This window comes from Prenolepis imparis, unplaced genomic scaffold (genome assembly GCF_030444845.1).
Source record: "Prenolepis imparis isolate NDT839.2.m4 unplaced genomic scaffold, iyPreImpa1.0 SCAF_11, whole genome shotgun sequence".
NCBI classification, from domain to species: Eukaryota; Metazoa; Arthropoda; class Insecta; order Hymenoptera; family Formicidae; genus Prenolepis; species Prenolepis imparis.
Window position 1 is genome coordinate 5,023,412 of NW_028141169.1, and position 17,761 is coordinate 5,041,172.

At 35.0% G+C, this 17,761-nt stretch overlaps 1 protein-coding gene and 1 long non-coding RNA gene across 8 annotated transcripts in view; one reads left to right on the forward strand and one right to left on the reverse strand.

Moving 5' to 3' along the window:
• Window positions 1–17,761, reverse strand: part of LOC145942509 (uncharacterized) — a 48,218-nt gene that overhangs the window by 17,561 nt on the left and 12,896 nt on the right. For 4 of the 6 annotated variants that reach the window (XR_014426365.1, XM_083049312.1, XM_083049313.1 and 1 more), the window contains exons 5-11: window positions 15,925–16,436; window positions 14,951–15,279; window positions 13,845–13,910; window positions 10,257–10,458; window positions 8,787–9,038; window positions 5,638–5,861; window positions 4,656–4,747 (exon numbers count right to left, since the gene is read on the reverse strand). Coding sequence is in view for 5 of the 6 variants with exons in the window: in XM_083049312.1 (XP_082905438.1) it covers window positions 4,656–4,747; window positions 5,638–5,861; window positions 8,787–9,038; window positions 10,257–10,458; window positions 13,845–13,910; window positions 14,951–15,279; window positions 15,925–16,436 (1,677 nt within the window). In the remaining variant the exon portion in view is untranslated. The remainder of the gene's footprint in view (window positions 1–4,655; window positions 4,748–5,637; window positions 5,862–8,786; window positions 9,039–10,256; window positions 10,459–13,844; window positions 13,911–14,950; window positions 15,280–15,924; window positions 16,437–17,761) is intronic. The other 2 variants (XM_083049314.1, XM_083049315.1) reach the window with 2 other exon arrangements.
• LOC145942515 (uncharacterized) overlaps window positions 1–17,761 on the forward strand; it is a 75,063-nt gene that overhangs the window by 16,916 nt on the left and 40,386 nt on the right. The window lies entirely within an intron of this gene.

Below are 17,761 nucleotides of genomic sequence, written 5' to 3' on the forward strand. Positions count from 1 at the left end.
GCAATCGATATTATATGTAAATGATATTAATTCTTCGATTCTTGCATTTTTTTTATTTATTGTGTTCTTTTTTCAAAAATATTAGCTTTCGTGTATTTCAATTTTCAGAGAAACGATATAATTAGTTGACTCTTAATTAGGAGATTAAAAAAAATATATATTTTAAAATAAATATTATTTTGCATTATCCCCGAGAAAGCGCGTACTTATTGATGCGTAAAACACATCGTTTTAATTAAACTCAGGCTCGTTAGCACACTATTACAGTGCTATAAATGAAAGCGAATGATTTAAAAAGCGATGTCTATTTTTTCATTTAAAATTTTTTCTTTTTTAAAATGCAATTGAATTTTGCTGGTCATCATTGTCAACTCGAATGACGTAAAAGTTCCTGGAACGTATAATTGCAATCGCAGCAGTATTGCGACACCCACTCAGAGAATGTTAGGCTATAAATAATAATCTCCGAGCGATATTTCTCGCTGTATTTTATAATTGATACTCGTAACGAAGTCCAGCCGAAATGAGACCTAGTTTAGAAATGGAAGAGAGGCTAGCTTCAAAATTACTGTAAGAGGCATAAATTATATTTCCGTGGAGCTTTGCAAAAGCAAAACCGAGAATAATATTCACGACTAAGTTGGAGCGATAATCCCTAAATCTGGCTTAGTAATTTACCCTATCTCTTTCTGGCTTAAATATCGGCTTAATGTAAACAGGAGCAAAAAAGTGACGTAACACATTTATCTACTTTTCTTCTTGCATAAACGTAAGCGATATTTATATACACAGAATATGTATTTAAAATATTTATAAAAACATCTTTAAATGATAAATAAAATATACGTAGGAATATAAAAATTTTTCACAGACACGGTGAAAATATAAATAAATTCAATTGCTGTCTCTTTTTTTTTATTAGCAAAAATAGAAGCCCGGTATGTGTTCGACTAAGGAGGTTAATCGGGGTTAGCGCTAAACAACATTAGCGCAGTCAGCTGTTAAAGGTTAAGATCGCAACGAGAGCGGGTTCTGCGATTTTTCGAACGATTATACGAAAGAATTACCTTGAACCGTATCAAAGGCGCGGCGCGCCTCGTGATATCGAATATATCTATACGAGATCGACCGCTCTTAACGGTCGAACGCGCCGCATGGCTCGATGCTCGTCAATGACTCGAAGCACGCCTGGTTGAACGAAGGCAGGAGAGAACGAGGAACGCTTCGTTACACCCTCAGGTCCTTTTTCTTACCCCTACGAGGTTCACGCGGTAGCTCACAGTCACGCGAAAACTCTTACTTGGCCGGTTGCACACAGACCGCAAATCGGACTGTCACACCGCATTTAGATGCCAGACGGTGACCATAAGAACTTGGATAACATTGCTCTAAATGGTAGTTTTCGCACGACCCGCGCCGTTAATGTGAAAAGTAATGTCGGTCACGATAATCGTGACACTGCGGTTTTAAAAAAGGAACAGGCTCGAGGCTTTTTAATTCAACTTGTTTTCTCTCATATTATATTTGACTTGTCCTAATATTCCTGATTATTATTAATTATTTAAAGAGATATATTATATGACTGTATTTAATTTTAAAGATTACTTTTATTAAGTATCATATCCTCTTACAGTTATTTAAGCATTATGACTTATTCTAACTCTCTTTTCGAAAAAGATGAATCTGTTAAAGGCAAGATTTAGTCTTCTCATAGATAGATGTTTTCTCTTTTTTTAGAAGCATACAAAATTAAAATCATGTTTTTCATCTATTAATTATGTTTTAAAGTTATAAAGAAAAAGGACTATATTAATAGTATACAGAAAATCAATAGTTGCATGTTCATTTCGTTTGTTTTATAAGTTCCTACGCACATGCGATAAAAGACGCAATTACAACGATTTGCTGAGGAACTACGCATAAAAGAGAACCTTGGTGCTCTCGCGGACACATTACTCGTTAACGTATTTACGTTGATTAAATAAAGCATGCGGAGGTTCAACTCTAAAACCACAACGTAGGGTCAAGCATTGACCCATTTACGCTTAACTTTGTTAGTGTTGTAACCCTCGCTAACGAATTCACATGCGAAATAAATACAGGGTTACTCTAAACTCTCTCCACTCCTCTCCTTCTCGTCTTTCTTCTTCTTTCTTTTGTTCTCATTTTTTTTTTAATTTATATTCAATGTTTCCTTAACTAAAATCGTGCGAGATTTCATGAGAGACTTTTTTCATGAGAGGCTTTCGTGAAAACTTTAATTTTTTCCATTTCTCAACTTCAAATATTATCCGCAAGTATTTCGTGAAATGAGTTATATTTTTAAATACGCAAAATATTTTCAAATTATCATTGCTCTTATCTACGGATTATTTAATTTAAGCAATCTTCTTTAATGAAAATTTTGGAGATTAGATGTGCTCTCTTTTTTCACAGTTTTTTTTTCGCATCTTCAGCATCAATCATTACAATAACTAGATTGCAAGTTAAAATATCGTTAAAATAAAATCCATTTGGAATTAGAGTTGAATAACAAATTCAATTTATTAAATTTTAAAATTATAACTCTGTAACAACGCACTATACGATATTGTAATATTATGTATTTCGAGGTATTGTCGAAGTAACCGCACGTTTAATAGCAACTATATAGTTAATATTATGAATGTATGTTTAATATTATGAATAATGGATGCGTATAACTGTGAATTGTAGCAAACTGTTGATAAATTATAGCTTGTACGCAATATTATTTCATTAATATATCTTCTCATTTTTGGATCATCTATCTTCATAAGTATATTATTACAGCTTTATTTATATGTCACAGTTTACGAAATAACAATGATGCAATTTCTAGTTAAATCTTTAATGCAAATTATATAGATTGCTCTATAATTATCGCAACAACTATTCATCTCCAGATTCTTTGATTAAAATGTAAAATTAATTATTTTTTAAGAAAAATTTTAGAGCACCCTTTCTTCTCGCGATTTTAATTGTCAAACAAAAACATTTTAAATTAATTTATAAATTAATTTTATCACCGTAAGTAAACTTTAAGCTAAAGCTAGTTTTATTCTCTTATATATATTTCATTTCTTTAATTTAAATAGTCAAAATCTAGCCATTTTTTATTGCACAAGGATTATCGATTGTTCGACATTCTTGTCAAGGTAAAAGTTTTCTCGAATTGATTGAAAGATGCATTAATAAAAATTGACTCGATATACATATGTAGAACATCAGTATAGCGCCGTAATTTAAAATTACATCGGATTCGCGGGAATATCAAGTTATAACTATAAAATCACGCATATTTTTAAGGAATATGGAAATAAAATAAGTAAAAATTAATTTTTTTAATAAAGAAAATGTATTCTTTTGTCGTCAAAAATTTGATGCAATCTCAATGTGCTCCATATACTAAAATTTTTCTTAAAAAAAATTGGTAACACTCTGACCTGATCCGTGTAAGAAAGTACAGTCGCGGCGAGCTTATCTCTACGTAATAAATACGCATTAACTTAATAGCCCGGTCTAATACAATCCCCGGACTATCAGTGGAAATCAGGATCTCGGCCTCGCGGCTTAACGTGATTAGCGATCAGCCTTGACTTTCGGTAATACCAAGAATAACGGAGGCGCGCAAGTCGTACCCGGGCACGGCCTTCGGTAGCCGGAATTCGGGAAATTGGGAACTCCGAGCTCGATCACCACCTACAGCACCCCAATGTGGTGTAGCAATCGTTTATCCTTTCGCCGACACACGCGAGATCGGTCGCGATCGCGCGATATACATCGGCCGCGCTGCATATGTTGCTGCGAATGGCTGCGAACGTACGTTTTAATTAAAGGGTAAATTCGATTGAAATTGTCTGGCGAAGCGTGGCGGTGGTTCCACCCCCTCCCCCACTTTCCCTCCTTCTCCAACCCTCCTCTCATTCATCCCTTCCTCCCCTCTCGCTGAACGTATATGTATATCGCGGCCGAGACTCCCCCACATTGATACCGTCGCGGTAGCGCGTCAGCTCGACCCTGCCATGGAAAATGGATTTTAATTTAATTCGCGTACAAAAGCACACACTCCGCGTACCTATCCCGTGCAGTCTCTCTCTTTCAACCCTCCTCTTCCCCGATGTTAACTCGATTACGTCGTCCTTGTCGTCGTGAGAGTACTTCGTCGAAGGTTCAAGGCGCGCGCGGTCCCCTATCCGTTTGTTCGACGAAAATGAGAGGAGACGGGCTGGCTGGCGAGAAATCGCGAGTTTGCGGCAGAAATGATTAGTTCAGGGACACGGAAAATTAGCGACGTTACCGTGCACATCAGTGATCAATTGGCTGAGGAAAATTCTGTTGAAGACCTGTACATTCTGTTCCCCTTCAACTGTGTCTCTATGTGTATCTGGAGACTTTTTTATCTTCCTTTCTTCGTATTTAGCATAAGAAATTCGAAATTTTTATCGAGTAGGAATTCATATTACGAGTTACATATTAAAATGAATATTTTTATCATTATTGCAACACGCAATACTAATTTAAATAATATGTGATTTTTATCTCACAAAAATCGTTAAAAATTACGAATATACACAATCTGATAATTACAGTATGTGATAATTTGATAACTTCTGAGATTAGCACTATTAACTCACCGTCATCTCGGCGCAGGAATGATCGATAAAAGTCAATTCCGATTCCTCGCCGGCCAACAGCACACTGACAGTCTTTTCACCAGACTCGTCGTCTGTAATGAATAAAATTATAAAAAATATAGTTAGATTTTTTAACATATAAACAATATTCTGAAATAATATCATAAAAAAGTAAAATTTTCTCATTAAATTAAAAAATATAGTAATTAAATAATTATTATATTAATAATAAAGTTTAATATATATTTTTCATTAAATTATAAAAATAATAGCTAATAGTTAATAAATAAAATTGGAACGTCAAACTAATTTTATAAAAATATGAATGCTTCGAAACGAATAATCCACTCTCCGTGAAATGCTCTTCATTTTTAATTCATTCCAAATACTAGAAATATGCAGATATTCATGAAATACATATCAAATCGAATTCAAGTTTTTTTATCTGTTTCGGTACAAACTTAATTATCTGATAGGTCGAATAATTGTAAAAGTTCTAACGAGAACATTACACTCGACGTTACCTGCGACAGCTTTAATTATTGCAAATTACAAATGTGAGAGATTTTATTTGAAAAGAATAAAGATTTATTTTATTTATTTATTGTAAAGAGAGTTTTTGTGCATAAACCTTTGAATGATCCGAGATAATCGAGTATCTGCAATTCAAATAGGATTTTATACCGCGTATATACGGATCAAATATGTTCGTGGACGCGGAAATATCGCACGCGCACGCATGATTTTTCCGTGTCCATACGGATAAAAAAAAATTGCATCGCATTTCATATACCGAATATGGAGAACAGCATGCTCCGTTTGTTTTCGTTCCGATTCATTCCGATTGATTATGATTATTACGGAGAGATCGCGTGTCGCATTCTCGATCGATCATACATTATCCGACCATACAGTAGCCGAGGATTCGGGGGATGGAAGGTCGTATGGGGATTTTACGGGCGGAAACACGGTCGAGACTCACCGATCGAAGTGTCATAGGCGTGCAGGTACTCGGAAGTCATGAATTGAGACACCAGCGAGCTCTTGCCGACCGCGGGGGCGCCTAGCATAAGGACGCGATACGGCGCCGGTCCTTGGGACGCGCTGCTCTCCCTCGAACTCGCCAACGAACCCGCCGCCGAATTCCTTGCCGATCCCGGGTACGAGGCAGTCAGGTGTTCCGTGCTGCGCCGAATAGAAGAAAGGCTAGGCGCGTATCATGAGAGATTAGCATGGGACATGGCTGTATCGTCGATTTAAATATTATATATCAATGTAGAAAAGGGGTCAATTAGACTGGGAATTTTCGGAAATTTAAAAAAATATTTCACTCTTTTTTTTGTCGATTTTCCAAGCGACAATTATGAAAAAAGTTTTACACGGGTAATTTAACTGCGTTAGAAAAAATATAGATGGTTGTCACGCACGTTTAATCTGGGAATACTACAACTTTTTAAAATTACATTAATGTTATAACTGCATAAAAATACACACTGTGTTTTACTGGAAAATTTAAAACAGTGTGTATTTTTTATATCTTTTTTATTCGTTGCATATGTCCATGGTCCATGTATACTTTATAGAAAATATAATTTTGTGGATGCTTTTTGGCGGTTATAGTATTCCATGTTAAAAAAAAAAATTATTGTTGATAAAAAATGATTTTAAAAAATACTTGACTAGGCTCATTTTAAGAAAAAATTGCGATAAAGATTGATTTGCATTAAAATGAAAATATAATTTAATGTAATCAACATTATACTTCTTTAAATATTCATTATTTCAAAATGAATTGAAATTTTTATTACATTTATTATTCAATTTATCACATTTTTTATCATATTTGAAATTAGATGAAAGATCATATATTAAGACATAAAGTAAAATAATACAGGAGACAGAGTTTCCACTTGACTGCATAACATTATCAAATTGTCTTTCGTAAGAAAACTTTTATGGACAGACGAGAAAATATGAATACTTCTAGAAACTATTTATGATGCAAATAATGGAATGAAGAGAAAAACTATCTTTTTGAGGCAAATAATCTATAGAAATTCTTGTATTTTATATATTTGTTTTGTACATATATATGTATGTAAAGACATACTTGTCTTCCTCTTTTTATCTTTCTTTTTCTCTTATATAGAATATGCATATGCTCTTTTTTAAATAAATAAGTATTTTGAAAAATTGTAACGTCCATTTCAGACTTCACGAATTTATCTATTTTAATAGATACCATTTTATTATATATAAATCGTTAAGTAACAAAAAACACAATTTTCTCTCAATATACTTATAACAAATCTAAATAAATAAAAAAGCATTATATATATATGATCAAGGCATCTCGTAAGATTTTGCGTCAAACTTCGAAGACATATATGTTCCGCGAGGATATAAGACGATTTTATCTGGACGGAAATTTCCTCGACGATGTGTACCACCTTTTCATTTAGCAATTTCAGAATTTTCAACGTCAAATATTTTAAGCAACGGAATTTCAAATCAAGATTCCGCTAAACTCCACTTAAAATTAATTCAGAAATAGGATTCTGCAGCTCGAGGGCTTAATTTACTAAAGCCTTTTAGCTTTTAATGTTAAACACATCTATAATTACGGTCTCTGGTTTAAATTTTCGCAGAGGAAAGGTCAACTCCGATTTTGTCACGGAATATCCTCCTGTAATTAATCTTTAGAAAATATTTGGCATACTTTTATACAATATATTGCAAGTATAAACTTTAGAAAATATTTTGTATACATTATATCGTGTTTTACTTTTCGTTTTATATATTGATATCAAACTCAATACGGTTGCATCTCGAAAGATAGAAAGAGTTGTAATAGGTTTATTCAATCGCGCGTAAATATTCGACGTTTCGCACTTTGGTCGGCAGAATCTGAGTAATAAGATCAGCATTCACAATGACTAGTTACCTGAATCACAAATATTCTGCATTTCAGTTAATTTATTTTGATATTATACGCTGTTATACTTGTATATTTAATACGTTATATATTATATTATAAATATTATTATATTATTTTAAAGCAAAGCTTGCCGGAATCGTAATACAGATCAAAAGTGTTTCATATATAACAAAAGTTATTTTTTTAAATGAATTATTATTAATTATTATCAATTGTAGAGTTATTATTAATTGCAAATATTACCTGCAAAACGCACAATAAATTTTCCCGCAAAGATGAAATTTAATATTTAATTATTTTACAGTATTCTAATTTCACTAAATATATTACGTGAAAATTATCTACCAGAAATACAGTATTTCAAATATAAAATACAAGTTGCAGCGCATAATATTTCATGTAGGAAAAATATAAAATATTATTTTGAAATATATATAAAATACAAATATGTTTTAGAAAACGAGAGAGGTATGAAATAATATATATCTCTCAAATGTTTACGTCAACTGCATAGTATACTTATTTGAAATGCTATATCCAGAATCTCTCGATATATTATTTTCGCGTGATGTTTAAGGACCACGCTCTAAGGTCCAACGCGCGTGTCTACGTCACTTCAACGCCACACGTAAACTCACGCGTTCGATCTAGAGCGAAATGGCCCGGTCCGCTGCGACAAGAAGTGGGAGAACCGGAGATAGAGGCCGGAGATATTCTACGGCGCGCTCCTTCCGAGCGCGGAGCAGACGAAGTGGTACAATCACAGATATCGCCGGCCGGCCGACCGACCGTGAAGTAATAACTAGAACTGTCGATATCTCGCTACAACTATCGACACTCCGTTAACAATAAAAATACTTTCTTGTCAATTTTTTATTGAAATTCCTATATATTGTGTGAAAATAAGGAAAATAAATTCGCGATAATAGAGAATGTTACTTCTTAAAAACCATGATAAGGGACTGACGAAAATACGAAGTCAATTTTATCGATGGCTAATATGACTACTTAATATTGAGTGGTTAAGTTAAATATAGAATTCGATTTCTATATTTTATTTAAATAGGGAGAATGCACGATCCACAAGTATATAACACCATATAAAAATAGTAGATTTCTAATATTTGAAAATAAGTATAAAATAAAAATGTTCCCGTCGAGGGATCTATCTCTTTAATTGCCATCAAACTCACCTGGAATTACTAGACGCAACGCTGTTATTAGAACGCGATCTGCGGCTTTTGAGGGAATCGCCCCGATTCACCACTCCTTTGCCCGTGATACTGAAGTGCCGTAATCTGTAATATTCCTCCTCCACGCCGGTATTAGGCATACTCGCCACTCGCGATCTCTGTTGCGGAAGACACAGATAATTCGGTCGACCGGAAGAACGACTGCCGGGAGCTTTCACTGACTGCGACCGACTATGATGGGGACTTCCATATCTGTGACAGAGAAAAATACATTGTTATACTATATATATATATATATATATATATATATATATATATATATATATACCGTCCGAATATATCGAATATACACGGGATGGTTTGCAAAAAGAAAAATCTATACTTTACGATTTAAGATGTTGACAATATTTATAAAGAGTATCTCCAAAGTTATATATATTTCTAAATAATTCTCTTTTGAAATTTTTTCGAAATATTTCCAGAAATATTCTAACGATTGCGAATAAAAGTTTAATGAATATATATATGTATGTAATAAATAAACTACGAAGAACATTCATTAAGGTTAAAAATATGGAATTTTGGCTTTAGAATACTTAAGAAGTGCGTGCTTACTTTTATTATTAAAAAATCAAAATCTCTCTCTTAAAGATCAGACAATTTTTTTATCGTCTACAATGATTACACATATTTTTTAATTTAAATCAGCACAATCCTGAACTATCCATAATTGAACACATGTTTGTCAAACATATTTTTTATTCGTAATGCTTGATATTTTTCCGAAGTATGGATTTTTCCTTCTGGGAAATTCCTGTATAAGTCCGCAAATATTGAATATCCCCGGTTAAAACTACCAACAAGATTTCAGAGGAAACTTTTCCTTTTACCGCAATCGAGAGCACATCGAATTATTTTAAAATATATGAAAGAGATAATGTTTTTATTAAGCTCATCTTTTATATATAATTACTGATTAATATTTATTAGATTTATTGCGTTACACACATGTGAAATGCTGTTTAATATTTTTTTAAATATTTTAAAACATCTTGCCACTATATTTTTTAATATAACATCGATTATACGTTATCCAAAAAATATTTAATTTCGAAGAAATTTAATATTACTAGCTAGAAATTATGCAACGAAATATCCAAAATGAATAAGATGATATTACATCTATACGAAAAAACGACAGTGAAGCGTGTCAGTTATATTTTGGCCAGAAAACACTGTTAGTTCTCTCCTAAACAAAACTTTATCCGCGTCAAGAGATATAATCATATTAGAAACTTCAAAGTAGATCAGCTATATTTCGCCAAACGTCACCCATTAGTTACATACATCCCCTTGGACATTCAAATCTTTACGAGACCTATATCACCGAGCTCGACTGATGTCGTTTTCTCGGCGAATGCCGAGGAGAAGCCGCAGATACCGCAGTAGCGGTCGATATCATTCGCTCACCTCATCTCGAAATCGTGTATCTCCTGTAGGGTGAGAGTGTTGGCGACGTCCAGCAACTGCCGCATGTTTTCCTCGCGTCGTCTGGCATCGGCGTCAGGGTGCAATAAGATCGTCGCCGCGGGCGCGTCCAGCGATAAGGACGGCTGTTGTACGACGATTGTCGCCTGGGTCGATCGCTTACCGGCACCGCCGGCGCTTCCGCCTTTCGGGTAAAAAATTCACCATCCGTTAGCCTCCATCCGGGCTTGTTGATCTTGCGGGTCACGAGGACGGAGGAGAGGAGGAAGTTCAGCCTCTCGTCTACGTCCTCGTTTCACCCTCGCGCGGCACGGTACGCGTTTTTGGGATTCTTAGGCTCGCCCTTCTTGGTCCCCCTCCTCGGCGAGATCGCCGAGAGGGTGCGTTTACGCCAGATGCGTGCCTGACGATTCGTATTCGCCATTGTATCCCGATGGAATCGCCGTCGCTCGTGAATATTATCGATGATAGTATTTCGCTTCCGTTATAACAACGGAATCTCGATAAGGTTGACATCAATTACAGCGGAAGAAGTTCCCGGTATATTTGCACGACGAGGGTACAGGCTGGGTCAGAGATCATTATCCCGGAAAATGTTCTACAATTGTAATTGTGGGGCTAAAGAATAAGAGGGATATTTTATATAACTTGTCTCGCGATAAAAATTAAATTTAAATTAAATTAAAATTTGATTCTTTCTGTTTATCATTTTTTAGTATATTTTACATCATTTTCTAATCTTATCTTGTTCACATTATTTAGTTGACACATACATATATATATATGTATATAAAGTATGTCAAATCGATCGCTATAACTTCCATCTACGGAATTTTTTTTATCAAAGTGTAAAGAATTCATATTCTTTTTAAAAAAAAGCATGTCGATAAATAATTTTTCAAATATAAACGATTGAAAATGAAATAAAAATGAAGTTTGTTCGGTGATTAATTTTTTGACAAGAAATATTAATCTGCGGCTCTCTCACCGAAAAAAAAAAATTATTATCAAAACTTGGTATAATCTAAAAATAATACGTAGAACTCAATTCTTTGATGAGTTTGAAATAAAGTTTAAACTTGGTTGCTCAGTTACCGTATTTCAGTATATATAATAGCATCCAATTAAGTTTTCGTTAAAGAAAGTCAGTTTGTTTTCAGAATCTAATATTACGTGTAATTTTCTTTTAAAAGTGCAAGATAAACATTTTCATGACAATTATAATAATTACTTTTTTAGAATAAAACATTCGATTAAATAACATGTGTCATTTGAAATGATAAATATTGAAATATGGAAAATATTCATTAATAATCGCATAATTTCATGAATCTATAAATGGATATTCGCTAGCTCATGCTTTAAGCAATTTTTGCAATTACATTTCGAGATAAATTAAATTTGAGATCACAATCCTAACGATAATGATCACAGCATGATCCTCCTATAGTCCTATATAGACGGTAGTTGTGGCTCATAAACTTCTTTTCATCCGAGATTGTTCTCGGCGTAGTAATTTCTAACCCAGCCTGCAGGTCGACAGGGATCTTTAAGACGAGCAAACTCCTCGTTTAAACAAAAGTTCTGCAATCTGCGAACTCGCGCGATTGCAATTACCGAGATTCCATCCGGCGGACTGACGGACGGAATAATAACGAGGATTGTGGGTAGCGAGGACGGCGATCCCACGGACATCATAGTGTGTATGTATGTATGTGTGTATCTGTATACACTAGTGAATAGAAACAAACAGGTAACGACAAAGCGTGATTCGATAGCAGGAATCTATGCAAGCGGCATTCCCAAGTCTTCTCTTTCGCGCTGTTAAATGATGACGTAGCCGAGAAGCAAAGCCGATCACATTGCAAAGATCGCTATCGCGCATAATGGATTAAAACCGGTTTAATTCCGATAACTTTTCAGACTTTGATGCTACAGACACGTGAAATGATCTCATCTTGCGTGCTCGATTCACATGATTCTGATCGGACGAGATGAAATTAAGATTAATTCTCTTAAGCTCTTTGTCCTCTTAGTATTTGTAATTGAATAAAGGTATTCTAAAAATAATATTAATTAAAATTTAAAGAAAGGGAGAGGAATCACTGTTAAATATCTAAAATACTCTTTCAATATACATACAATTAAATATAAAATAAATTAATTTATGAAATAAATTATGTAGCGATTGTATTTTATTAAATTTTTAAACGTTTTTTTTTCAATTAAAGCCAAACTCGTGAAAATTGATCCTAATTGCATTTAGTACGATTAGAATCTTTTGTATTGAGAATGATTGTATATGTATTTTTCTATATCGTAAGCATTTTTCTATATCTATAACGTTAAAAACTAAGCTCTCAACTAAATTATATACTGATTCGATCAACATCGTAGCAACATTTACTTTATCATCGATGAATCTACATCTATTTATTTATCTATATATATAATAACAAAATTCACATTTTGTGATACACACAGAAGAAAGCAGAGATATGAAAGAGGTAGAAATTTTAGATGCCAAAACCGAGATACAATTTTAAATTTGTTTCCTAAAATATGTAAATTTTGAAATGATATAGATAATATGATGCAATTTGGGAATATATCATTAGAGATGCGTAAAGTTCAAGATATCACAATATAATAAATCTTAAAAAATTACATGTTTAATTTTATGGATTATTGGCATAATGAATATATATTTCATGTTCCTATCTCCTCCTTCATGTGGCCCGTTCCCATAAATATTAAATCAAATTAGTGGAGATTTAATTAATTCTTCTTTTTTGGTTCTTGTTTTTAGAAAAAGAATTATTTAAATCTCCTTTAATTTTAATATGTATGCGAACGGTCCTATACGATGGCGACAAAAACCACACTAAAGTCAAACACTAAGATCGATGTGTTTTGTACACGCAACGGATTTTTAATTAACGATCAAAGCAACTGCGACGTTATTTTCCTCGGCTACGGCATCATCGATTGCCACCGCAGAATTCGCGGGACAACGAGTGGCAACATTAAGAACGTCGACTTCGCGTCTCATAAGGACCGAGTCTCGAGAACGAGTTTCGTCAAGGACGTAATATCCATTGCCGTGTTTTCTTTTCCCCCTTGCCTCTCTCGTGGGGCCCATAAACGTTGTCGTCGTTATCGCCACTCGTTGTCGTTGTCTGAGATCCGCGCGAAAGAGACGCAAGCGTGATCGACAACGCAGGAAGAGGACAGAGACGCAGCGAAAACAAGAGATGGAAAACAAAGGAGAAGAAGCCCAAGCGCATTCGCATATAGTCGCATATGTGTGTTACCGTACTGTATCCACTTATGACACACCATGAAGAAGGGCGGCCGCCGAAAGGCCAAAAGGTCTTCCGAATCCCAGTGTTCTCACTCATTCACACATATCATCATCATCATCATTGTCGTAGTCGTCGTCGTTGTCATTGTCGTTATCGTTATAGTCGTCGTCGTCGTCGTTATTGCACAAGTCTTATGCGCTTTCGACGGTCGCCCTATGTGGATACGGAAATGACTATATCGTCTATTCGCCGGACTATGTAATACCTATTGCGCAAAACGGGAAAAAGAGCCTGACCCATGAATGAATGGCTGAAACGAGTGGATGAGATTCTGAAAGAAAAGAACATCAAATTCATTTCCTTAGAGCTATCGTCCATTTCTCTCTCGTCTCCTCTCGTTTCCTCTCCCTCATGCACATTAATACACACGCATACACACACGCACATCGCGTATACATCGCATACATTTATCACGCACGAGATTGACTTACACCGATATCGATTGACGTTCTAACTCTGATTAGTCGAATCTTTTTACCTCTTCCATTCGTACGAGATCTTTGAAGTTTCTCAAAATTAACATCAAAGCGTAGGGTAAAATAAAGTAAAATAATTTACAGATAAATGAGACAATTACAATGATGATAAAGTACATATGTTATAGTATTTTAATAATTTAATCAATTTTATTAGATTTTATTTAATTTTAAAACCATAATATAAAACAAAAGTACTCCGTGTCACTTAGTAATTTTCCAGGGTCTCTTTGTACTGTAGACAAGACTATGAGTATATTATAGGCTAAAATACTTCCATTCTCGCAATCTAGAGACACAGCGAATCGCTAACTGGAATTATATAATAATTTAAAGAACCCCGACTGCGGAGTCAGTCGATAGCCTTGGTTAAGTAACTCTGGTTAGCGATCGACAGTCTCGACTAAGTAACGTACAACTAAAGAATGAAATCAGCGATTCACGGTCAATGTTAACCGAGGTTGCCGGTTTTCCCGCCTTTCAATTTTAATGATAGCCACGAGCGAGCGATCGTTCTCCAGTTAACAGGATCCAGGGTTTATCAAGTAAATTATCATGGATATGATGAATTAAGGCAACAAGACCGAGTGAGACAGAGAGCGAGTGAGAGAAAGAGAGGAACACTCGCGAAATTCGAGGGAGCAAAAAGTCGATGGGGTGAAAATTCTCTGTTTTTTATTATCGACGAGAGGGTCGCGACTTGGTTCATCGTCCGTCGTCGTGGTTTCGGTGAACCTCGACGTCGCGCGTTCTTAAGCAACGAGAAACTAGAAACGTCAGGTATCGGCGTGATACTTTCGCAGAGTACGCACAGAGATATTATTTAGACACTCACCCGCTGATCGTCCTCGTGATTTCGTACTGCCGCTACTCTGGATATTACAGCCCTGAGTATTGCACGGCTGAGTTGCACCTATGAGCGATATGTCGAGAGGGTTGGTCGTTACGTTGATGTTGGGCCTCTTCAGGCTCCGCTTGTGATCGGCGATGCCCTTCTCGAGCGCGTTCGCCTGAATCGAGTTGACCTTCCCGCCGGTCGTATAATCGATCTGATACGCCATCCTAGTGTTCTGCTTCTCCTGGGAGGTCACCAAGTTCCGAATCGAGGAGCGCGTGTCGATCGAATCGGGTCGGCCCGCATCCACGGAACCCCTCACAGGGGTGCTGAGCATAAAACCGGATTATAGAGTACGAATAATCTTGTCGCGATTTAACGAGAGGTAGTGTTTGACGAACTTTCACAACCGAAACCACGAAGATTCTTAAATTTTGTTTGCCGAATTCGGATAAAATTTAGGATTTAGGGATTAAATCGGAAATTTCTTTCGAAATTCATAGCTTAACCGTAAACTTTGTATTCACCCCAAGGGAAAAAGATAGCGGGAGATAGAATTCCCTTAAGAAACCTCCGTCTTACCCGAAGTAGAGAAGAAGTTCTTTAACCGAGAAATTATTGCACGAGATAGCGATCCAAAATTAGGAGAAAACTAATGTAACTGACAGATAGTTTTACCTAGATTAAGTTAAATTCTTCTCTATCTATAAAATCTTTTCAATTTTTAAAAGATTTTAAGATCAAAGAATATTGTACAAAATTTTTTAAAATGTTTTTATGATATCCTTTAAAGATGTCAAAATATATCTGCTTTTAAATTCTAAATTTTTTTAACAATTTTCGAGTATTGATCTGTATATATCTTATACCCAGAATCGCGTAAAATAAATTTTCTATATTTTTTTTACCTCTCGTCTAATCTCTTTCGGGTTGGGATCGCAATGTTTATCGATTATTTGATCGATCAAATTTACCTAAAGAAATCCGCGGCTCTGAGATCCGGGAGAGGCGGGGTTCTGCCGCTTCCGCCGAAGGTGAATCTGGTCTCCTGGTGGGTCCCGACCATCGGCGTAGGTGGCGAAAAGGCCGATATGCCCTCCGCATTATTCGCATTGTGTCCCTGACCGATGGATGAGCCGATCGTCGCCTTGGAATTGCCGTCCGATTGACCCGAATCGAGTTTCGAGCGGGTACATCGGCTCGACGGCCCGGCGACCTCGGTTCCATCGAAGTTGCAGAGCGGTGATGTCGGCGACGACGGAAGCAACGGCGGTGTAGTTTGGTTCGCCGGCGTCGCGACGGAGATGGGCGACGTGGGTGACGCCGGCGACGAAGTATGGCTGCCCGTAGCTACGTGGTCGTCGGAATGTCCAACGAGATGGATGGGTGATGACTGCGACGGGGCTGTAGCGGGAGGCGACATTTCGGCCGGCACGTCGATTAGGTCGAAACTGTCGTCTGGCTGCTCCCCGTCCGTTGTTGTCACCTGGGGAAATTGGGTCGACGATATATATTATTTTATATATACGTATTACAGAGAAAATTTTTATATATTTTATATAAATTTCCCAAGATATACAAAAAGAGGCATAAATACAGAAAATTCGACGAACGATATTTTGATTACATTCGAAATTGAAATAATTTCAGGAAAATACAGACAGACACAATTAATTTTTAATTAATTTTGGTTTTTTTTTGCAAATTAAAAATTTACGACAGATAATGATCTCTCTCTCTCTTTCTCAACATTTTCGTAAAAAGAATCGATTATAATTTTATTAGAAAGAATCTGACCATTAAATTTAAAATTGCAAATAACAAAACATTTCATAAACTATATAATTTTAGATCTTAGAGTATTTTAAATTTTCTGTATTTAATAAAAAATACAGAAGATTTTTTGCATGAAACCACGTATGTACTTTCTTCTTATACCATCAAAAAAGCTATTCAGTGCATCTGAAAATGAGGAAATATTTTTGAAAGAAATTTAAAAGACAAAAGGATTTAGAATTAAATTGTTTTATATATCAAATCTCTCGTTTCGGGAATATTTGTTCATTATTCGTATCTTTGCATAATTGTCCGTTTAACACACAAGGACACATTTGTTAATTCATTTTAAATTAATTTAAAGTACCATGCCCCAAGCGAGAAACGTATATGAGGCATATTTGCACGTTGCTTTCGTGCTTAACTGCACACTGAAATATGGATACTAAGCATGCAAAGGTGCCCATTAAATTCCAACGCGAAAAATACACTTTCCTAATATAGATTCGGTAAACATACGTAGAAGCAAAGCGTTACATCGATATCGATACAGATTACTAACTTTGTTCCTCGATGCAATATCGCAGCACGCGCGCTCCATTAATTATAATATAATACTTAATTAATATTTAATACTATAATATTTATAATATCAAGTACTCACGCTCAATTTGTTAAACTTTAGCTTTATAAAAGCATGCAATATAGCTCATTGCTGAGCTCGATGTATCGAAAACTTGATGTTACACTTTGTACACATATCCGAATATTATAGAATCAATATAATGATAAATAATATACCTATATTTACTATGTCAAAATTAATAGATCAAAGCAAATGAATAATCTTAATTTTATAATATTGGACATCAATTTAATTTTAATTTTGATTTTAATCCTTTATATATTTTAATTTCGAATTTTTAAAAATCAAAATTTTAATTTTAAAAAAATTATATATAATAACATATATAATAATTTACATATAATGCGGAAAGGGTGTATTTATGTTGTACATATAATGTTTGCAATGTT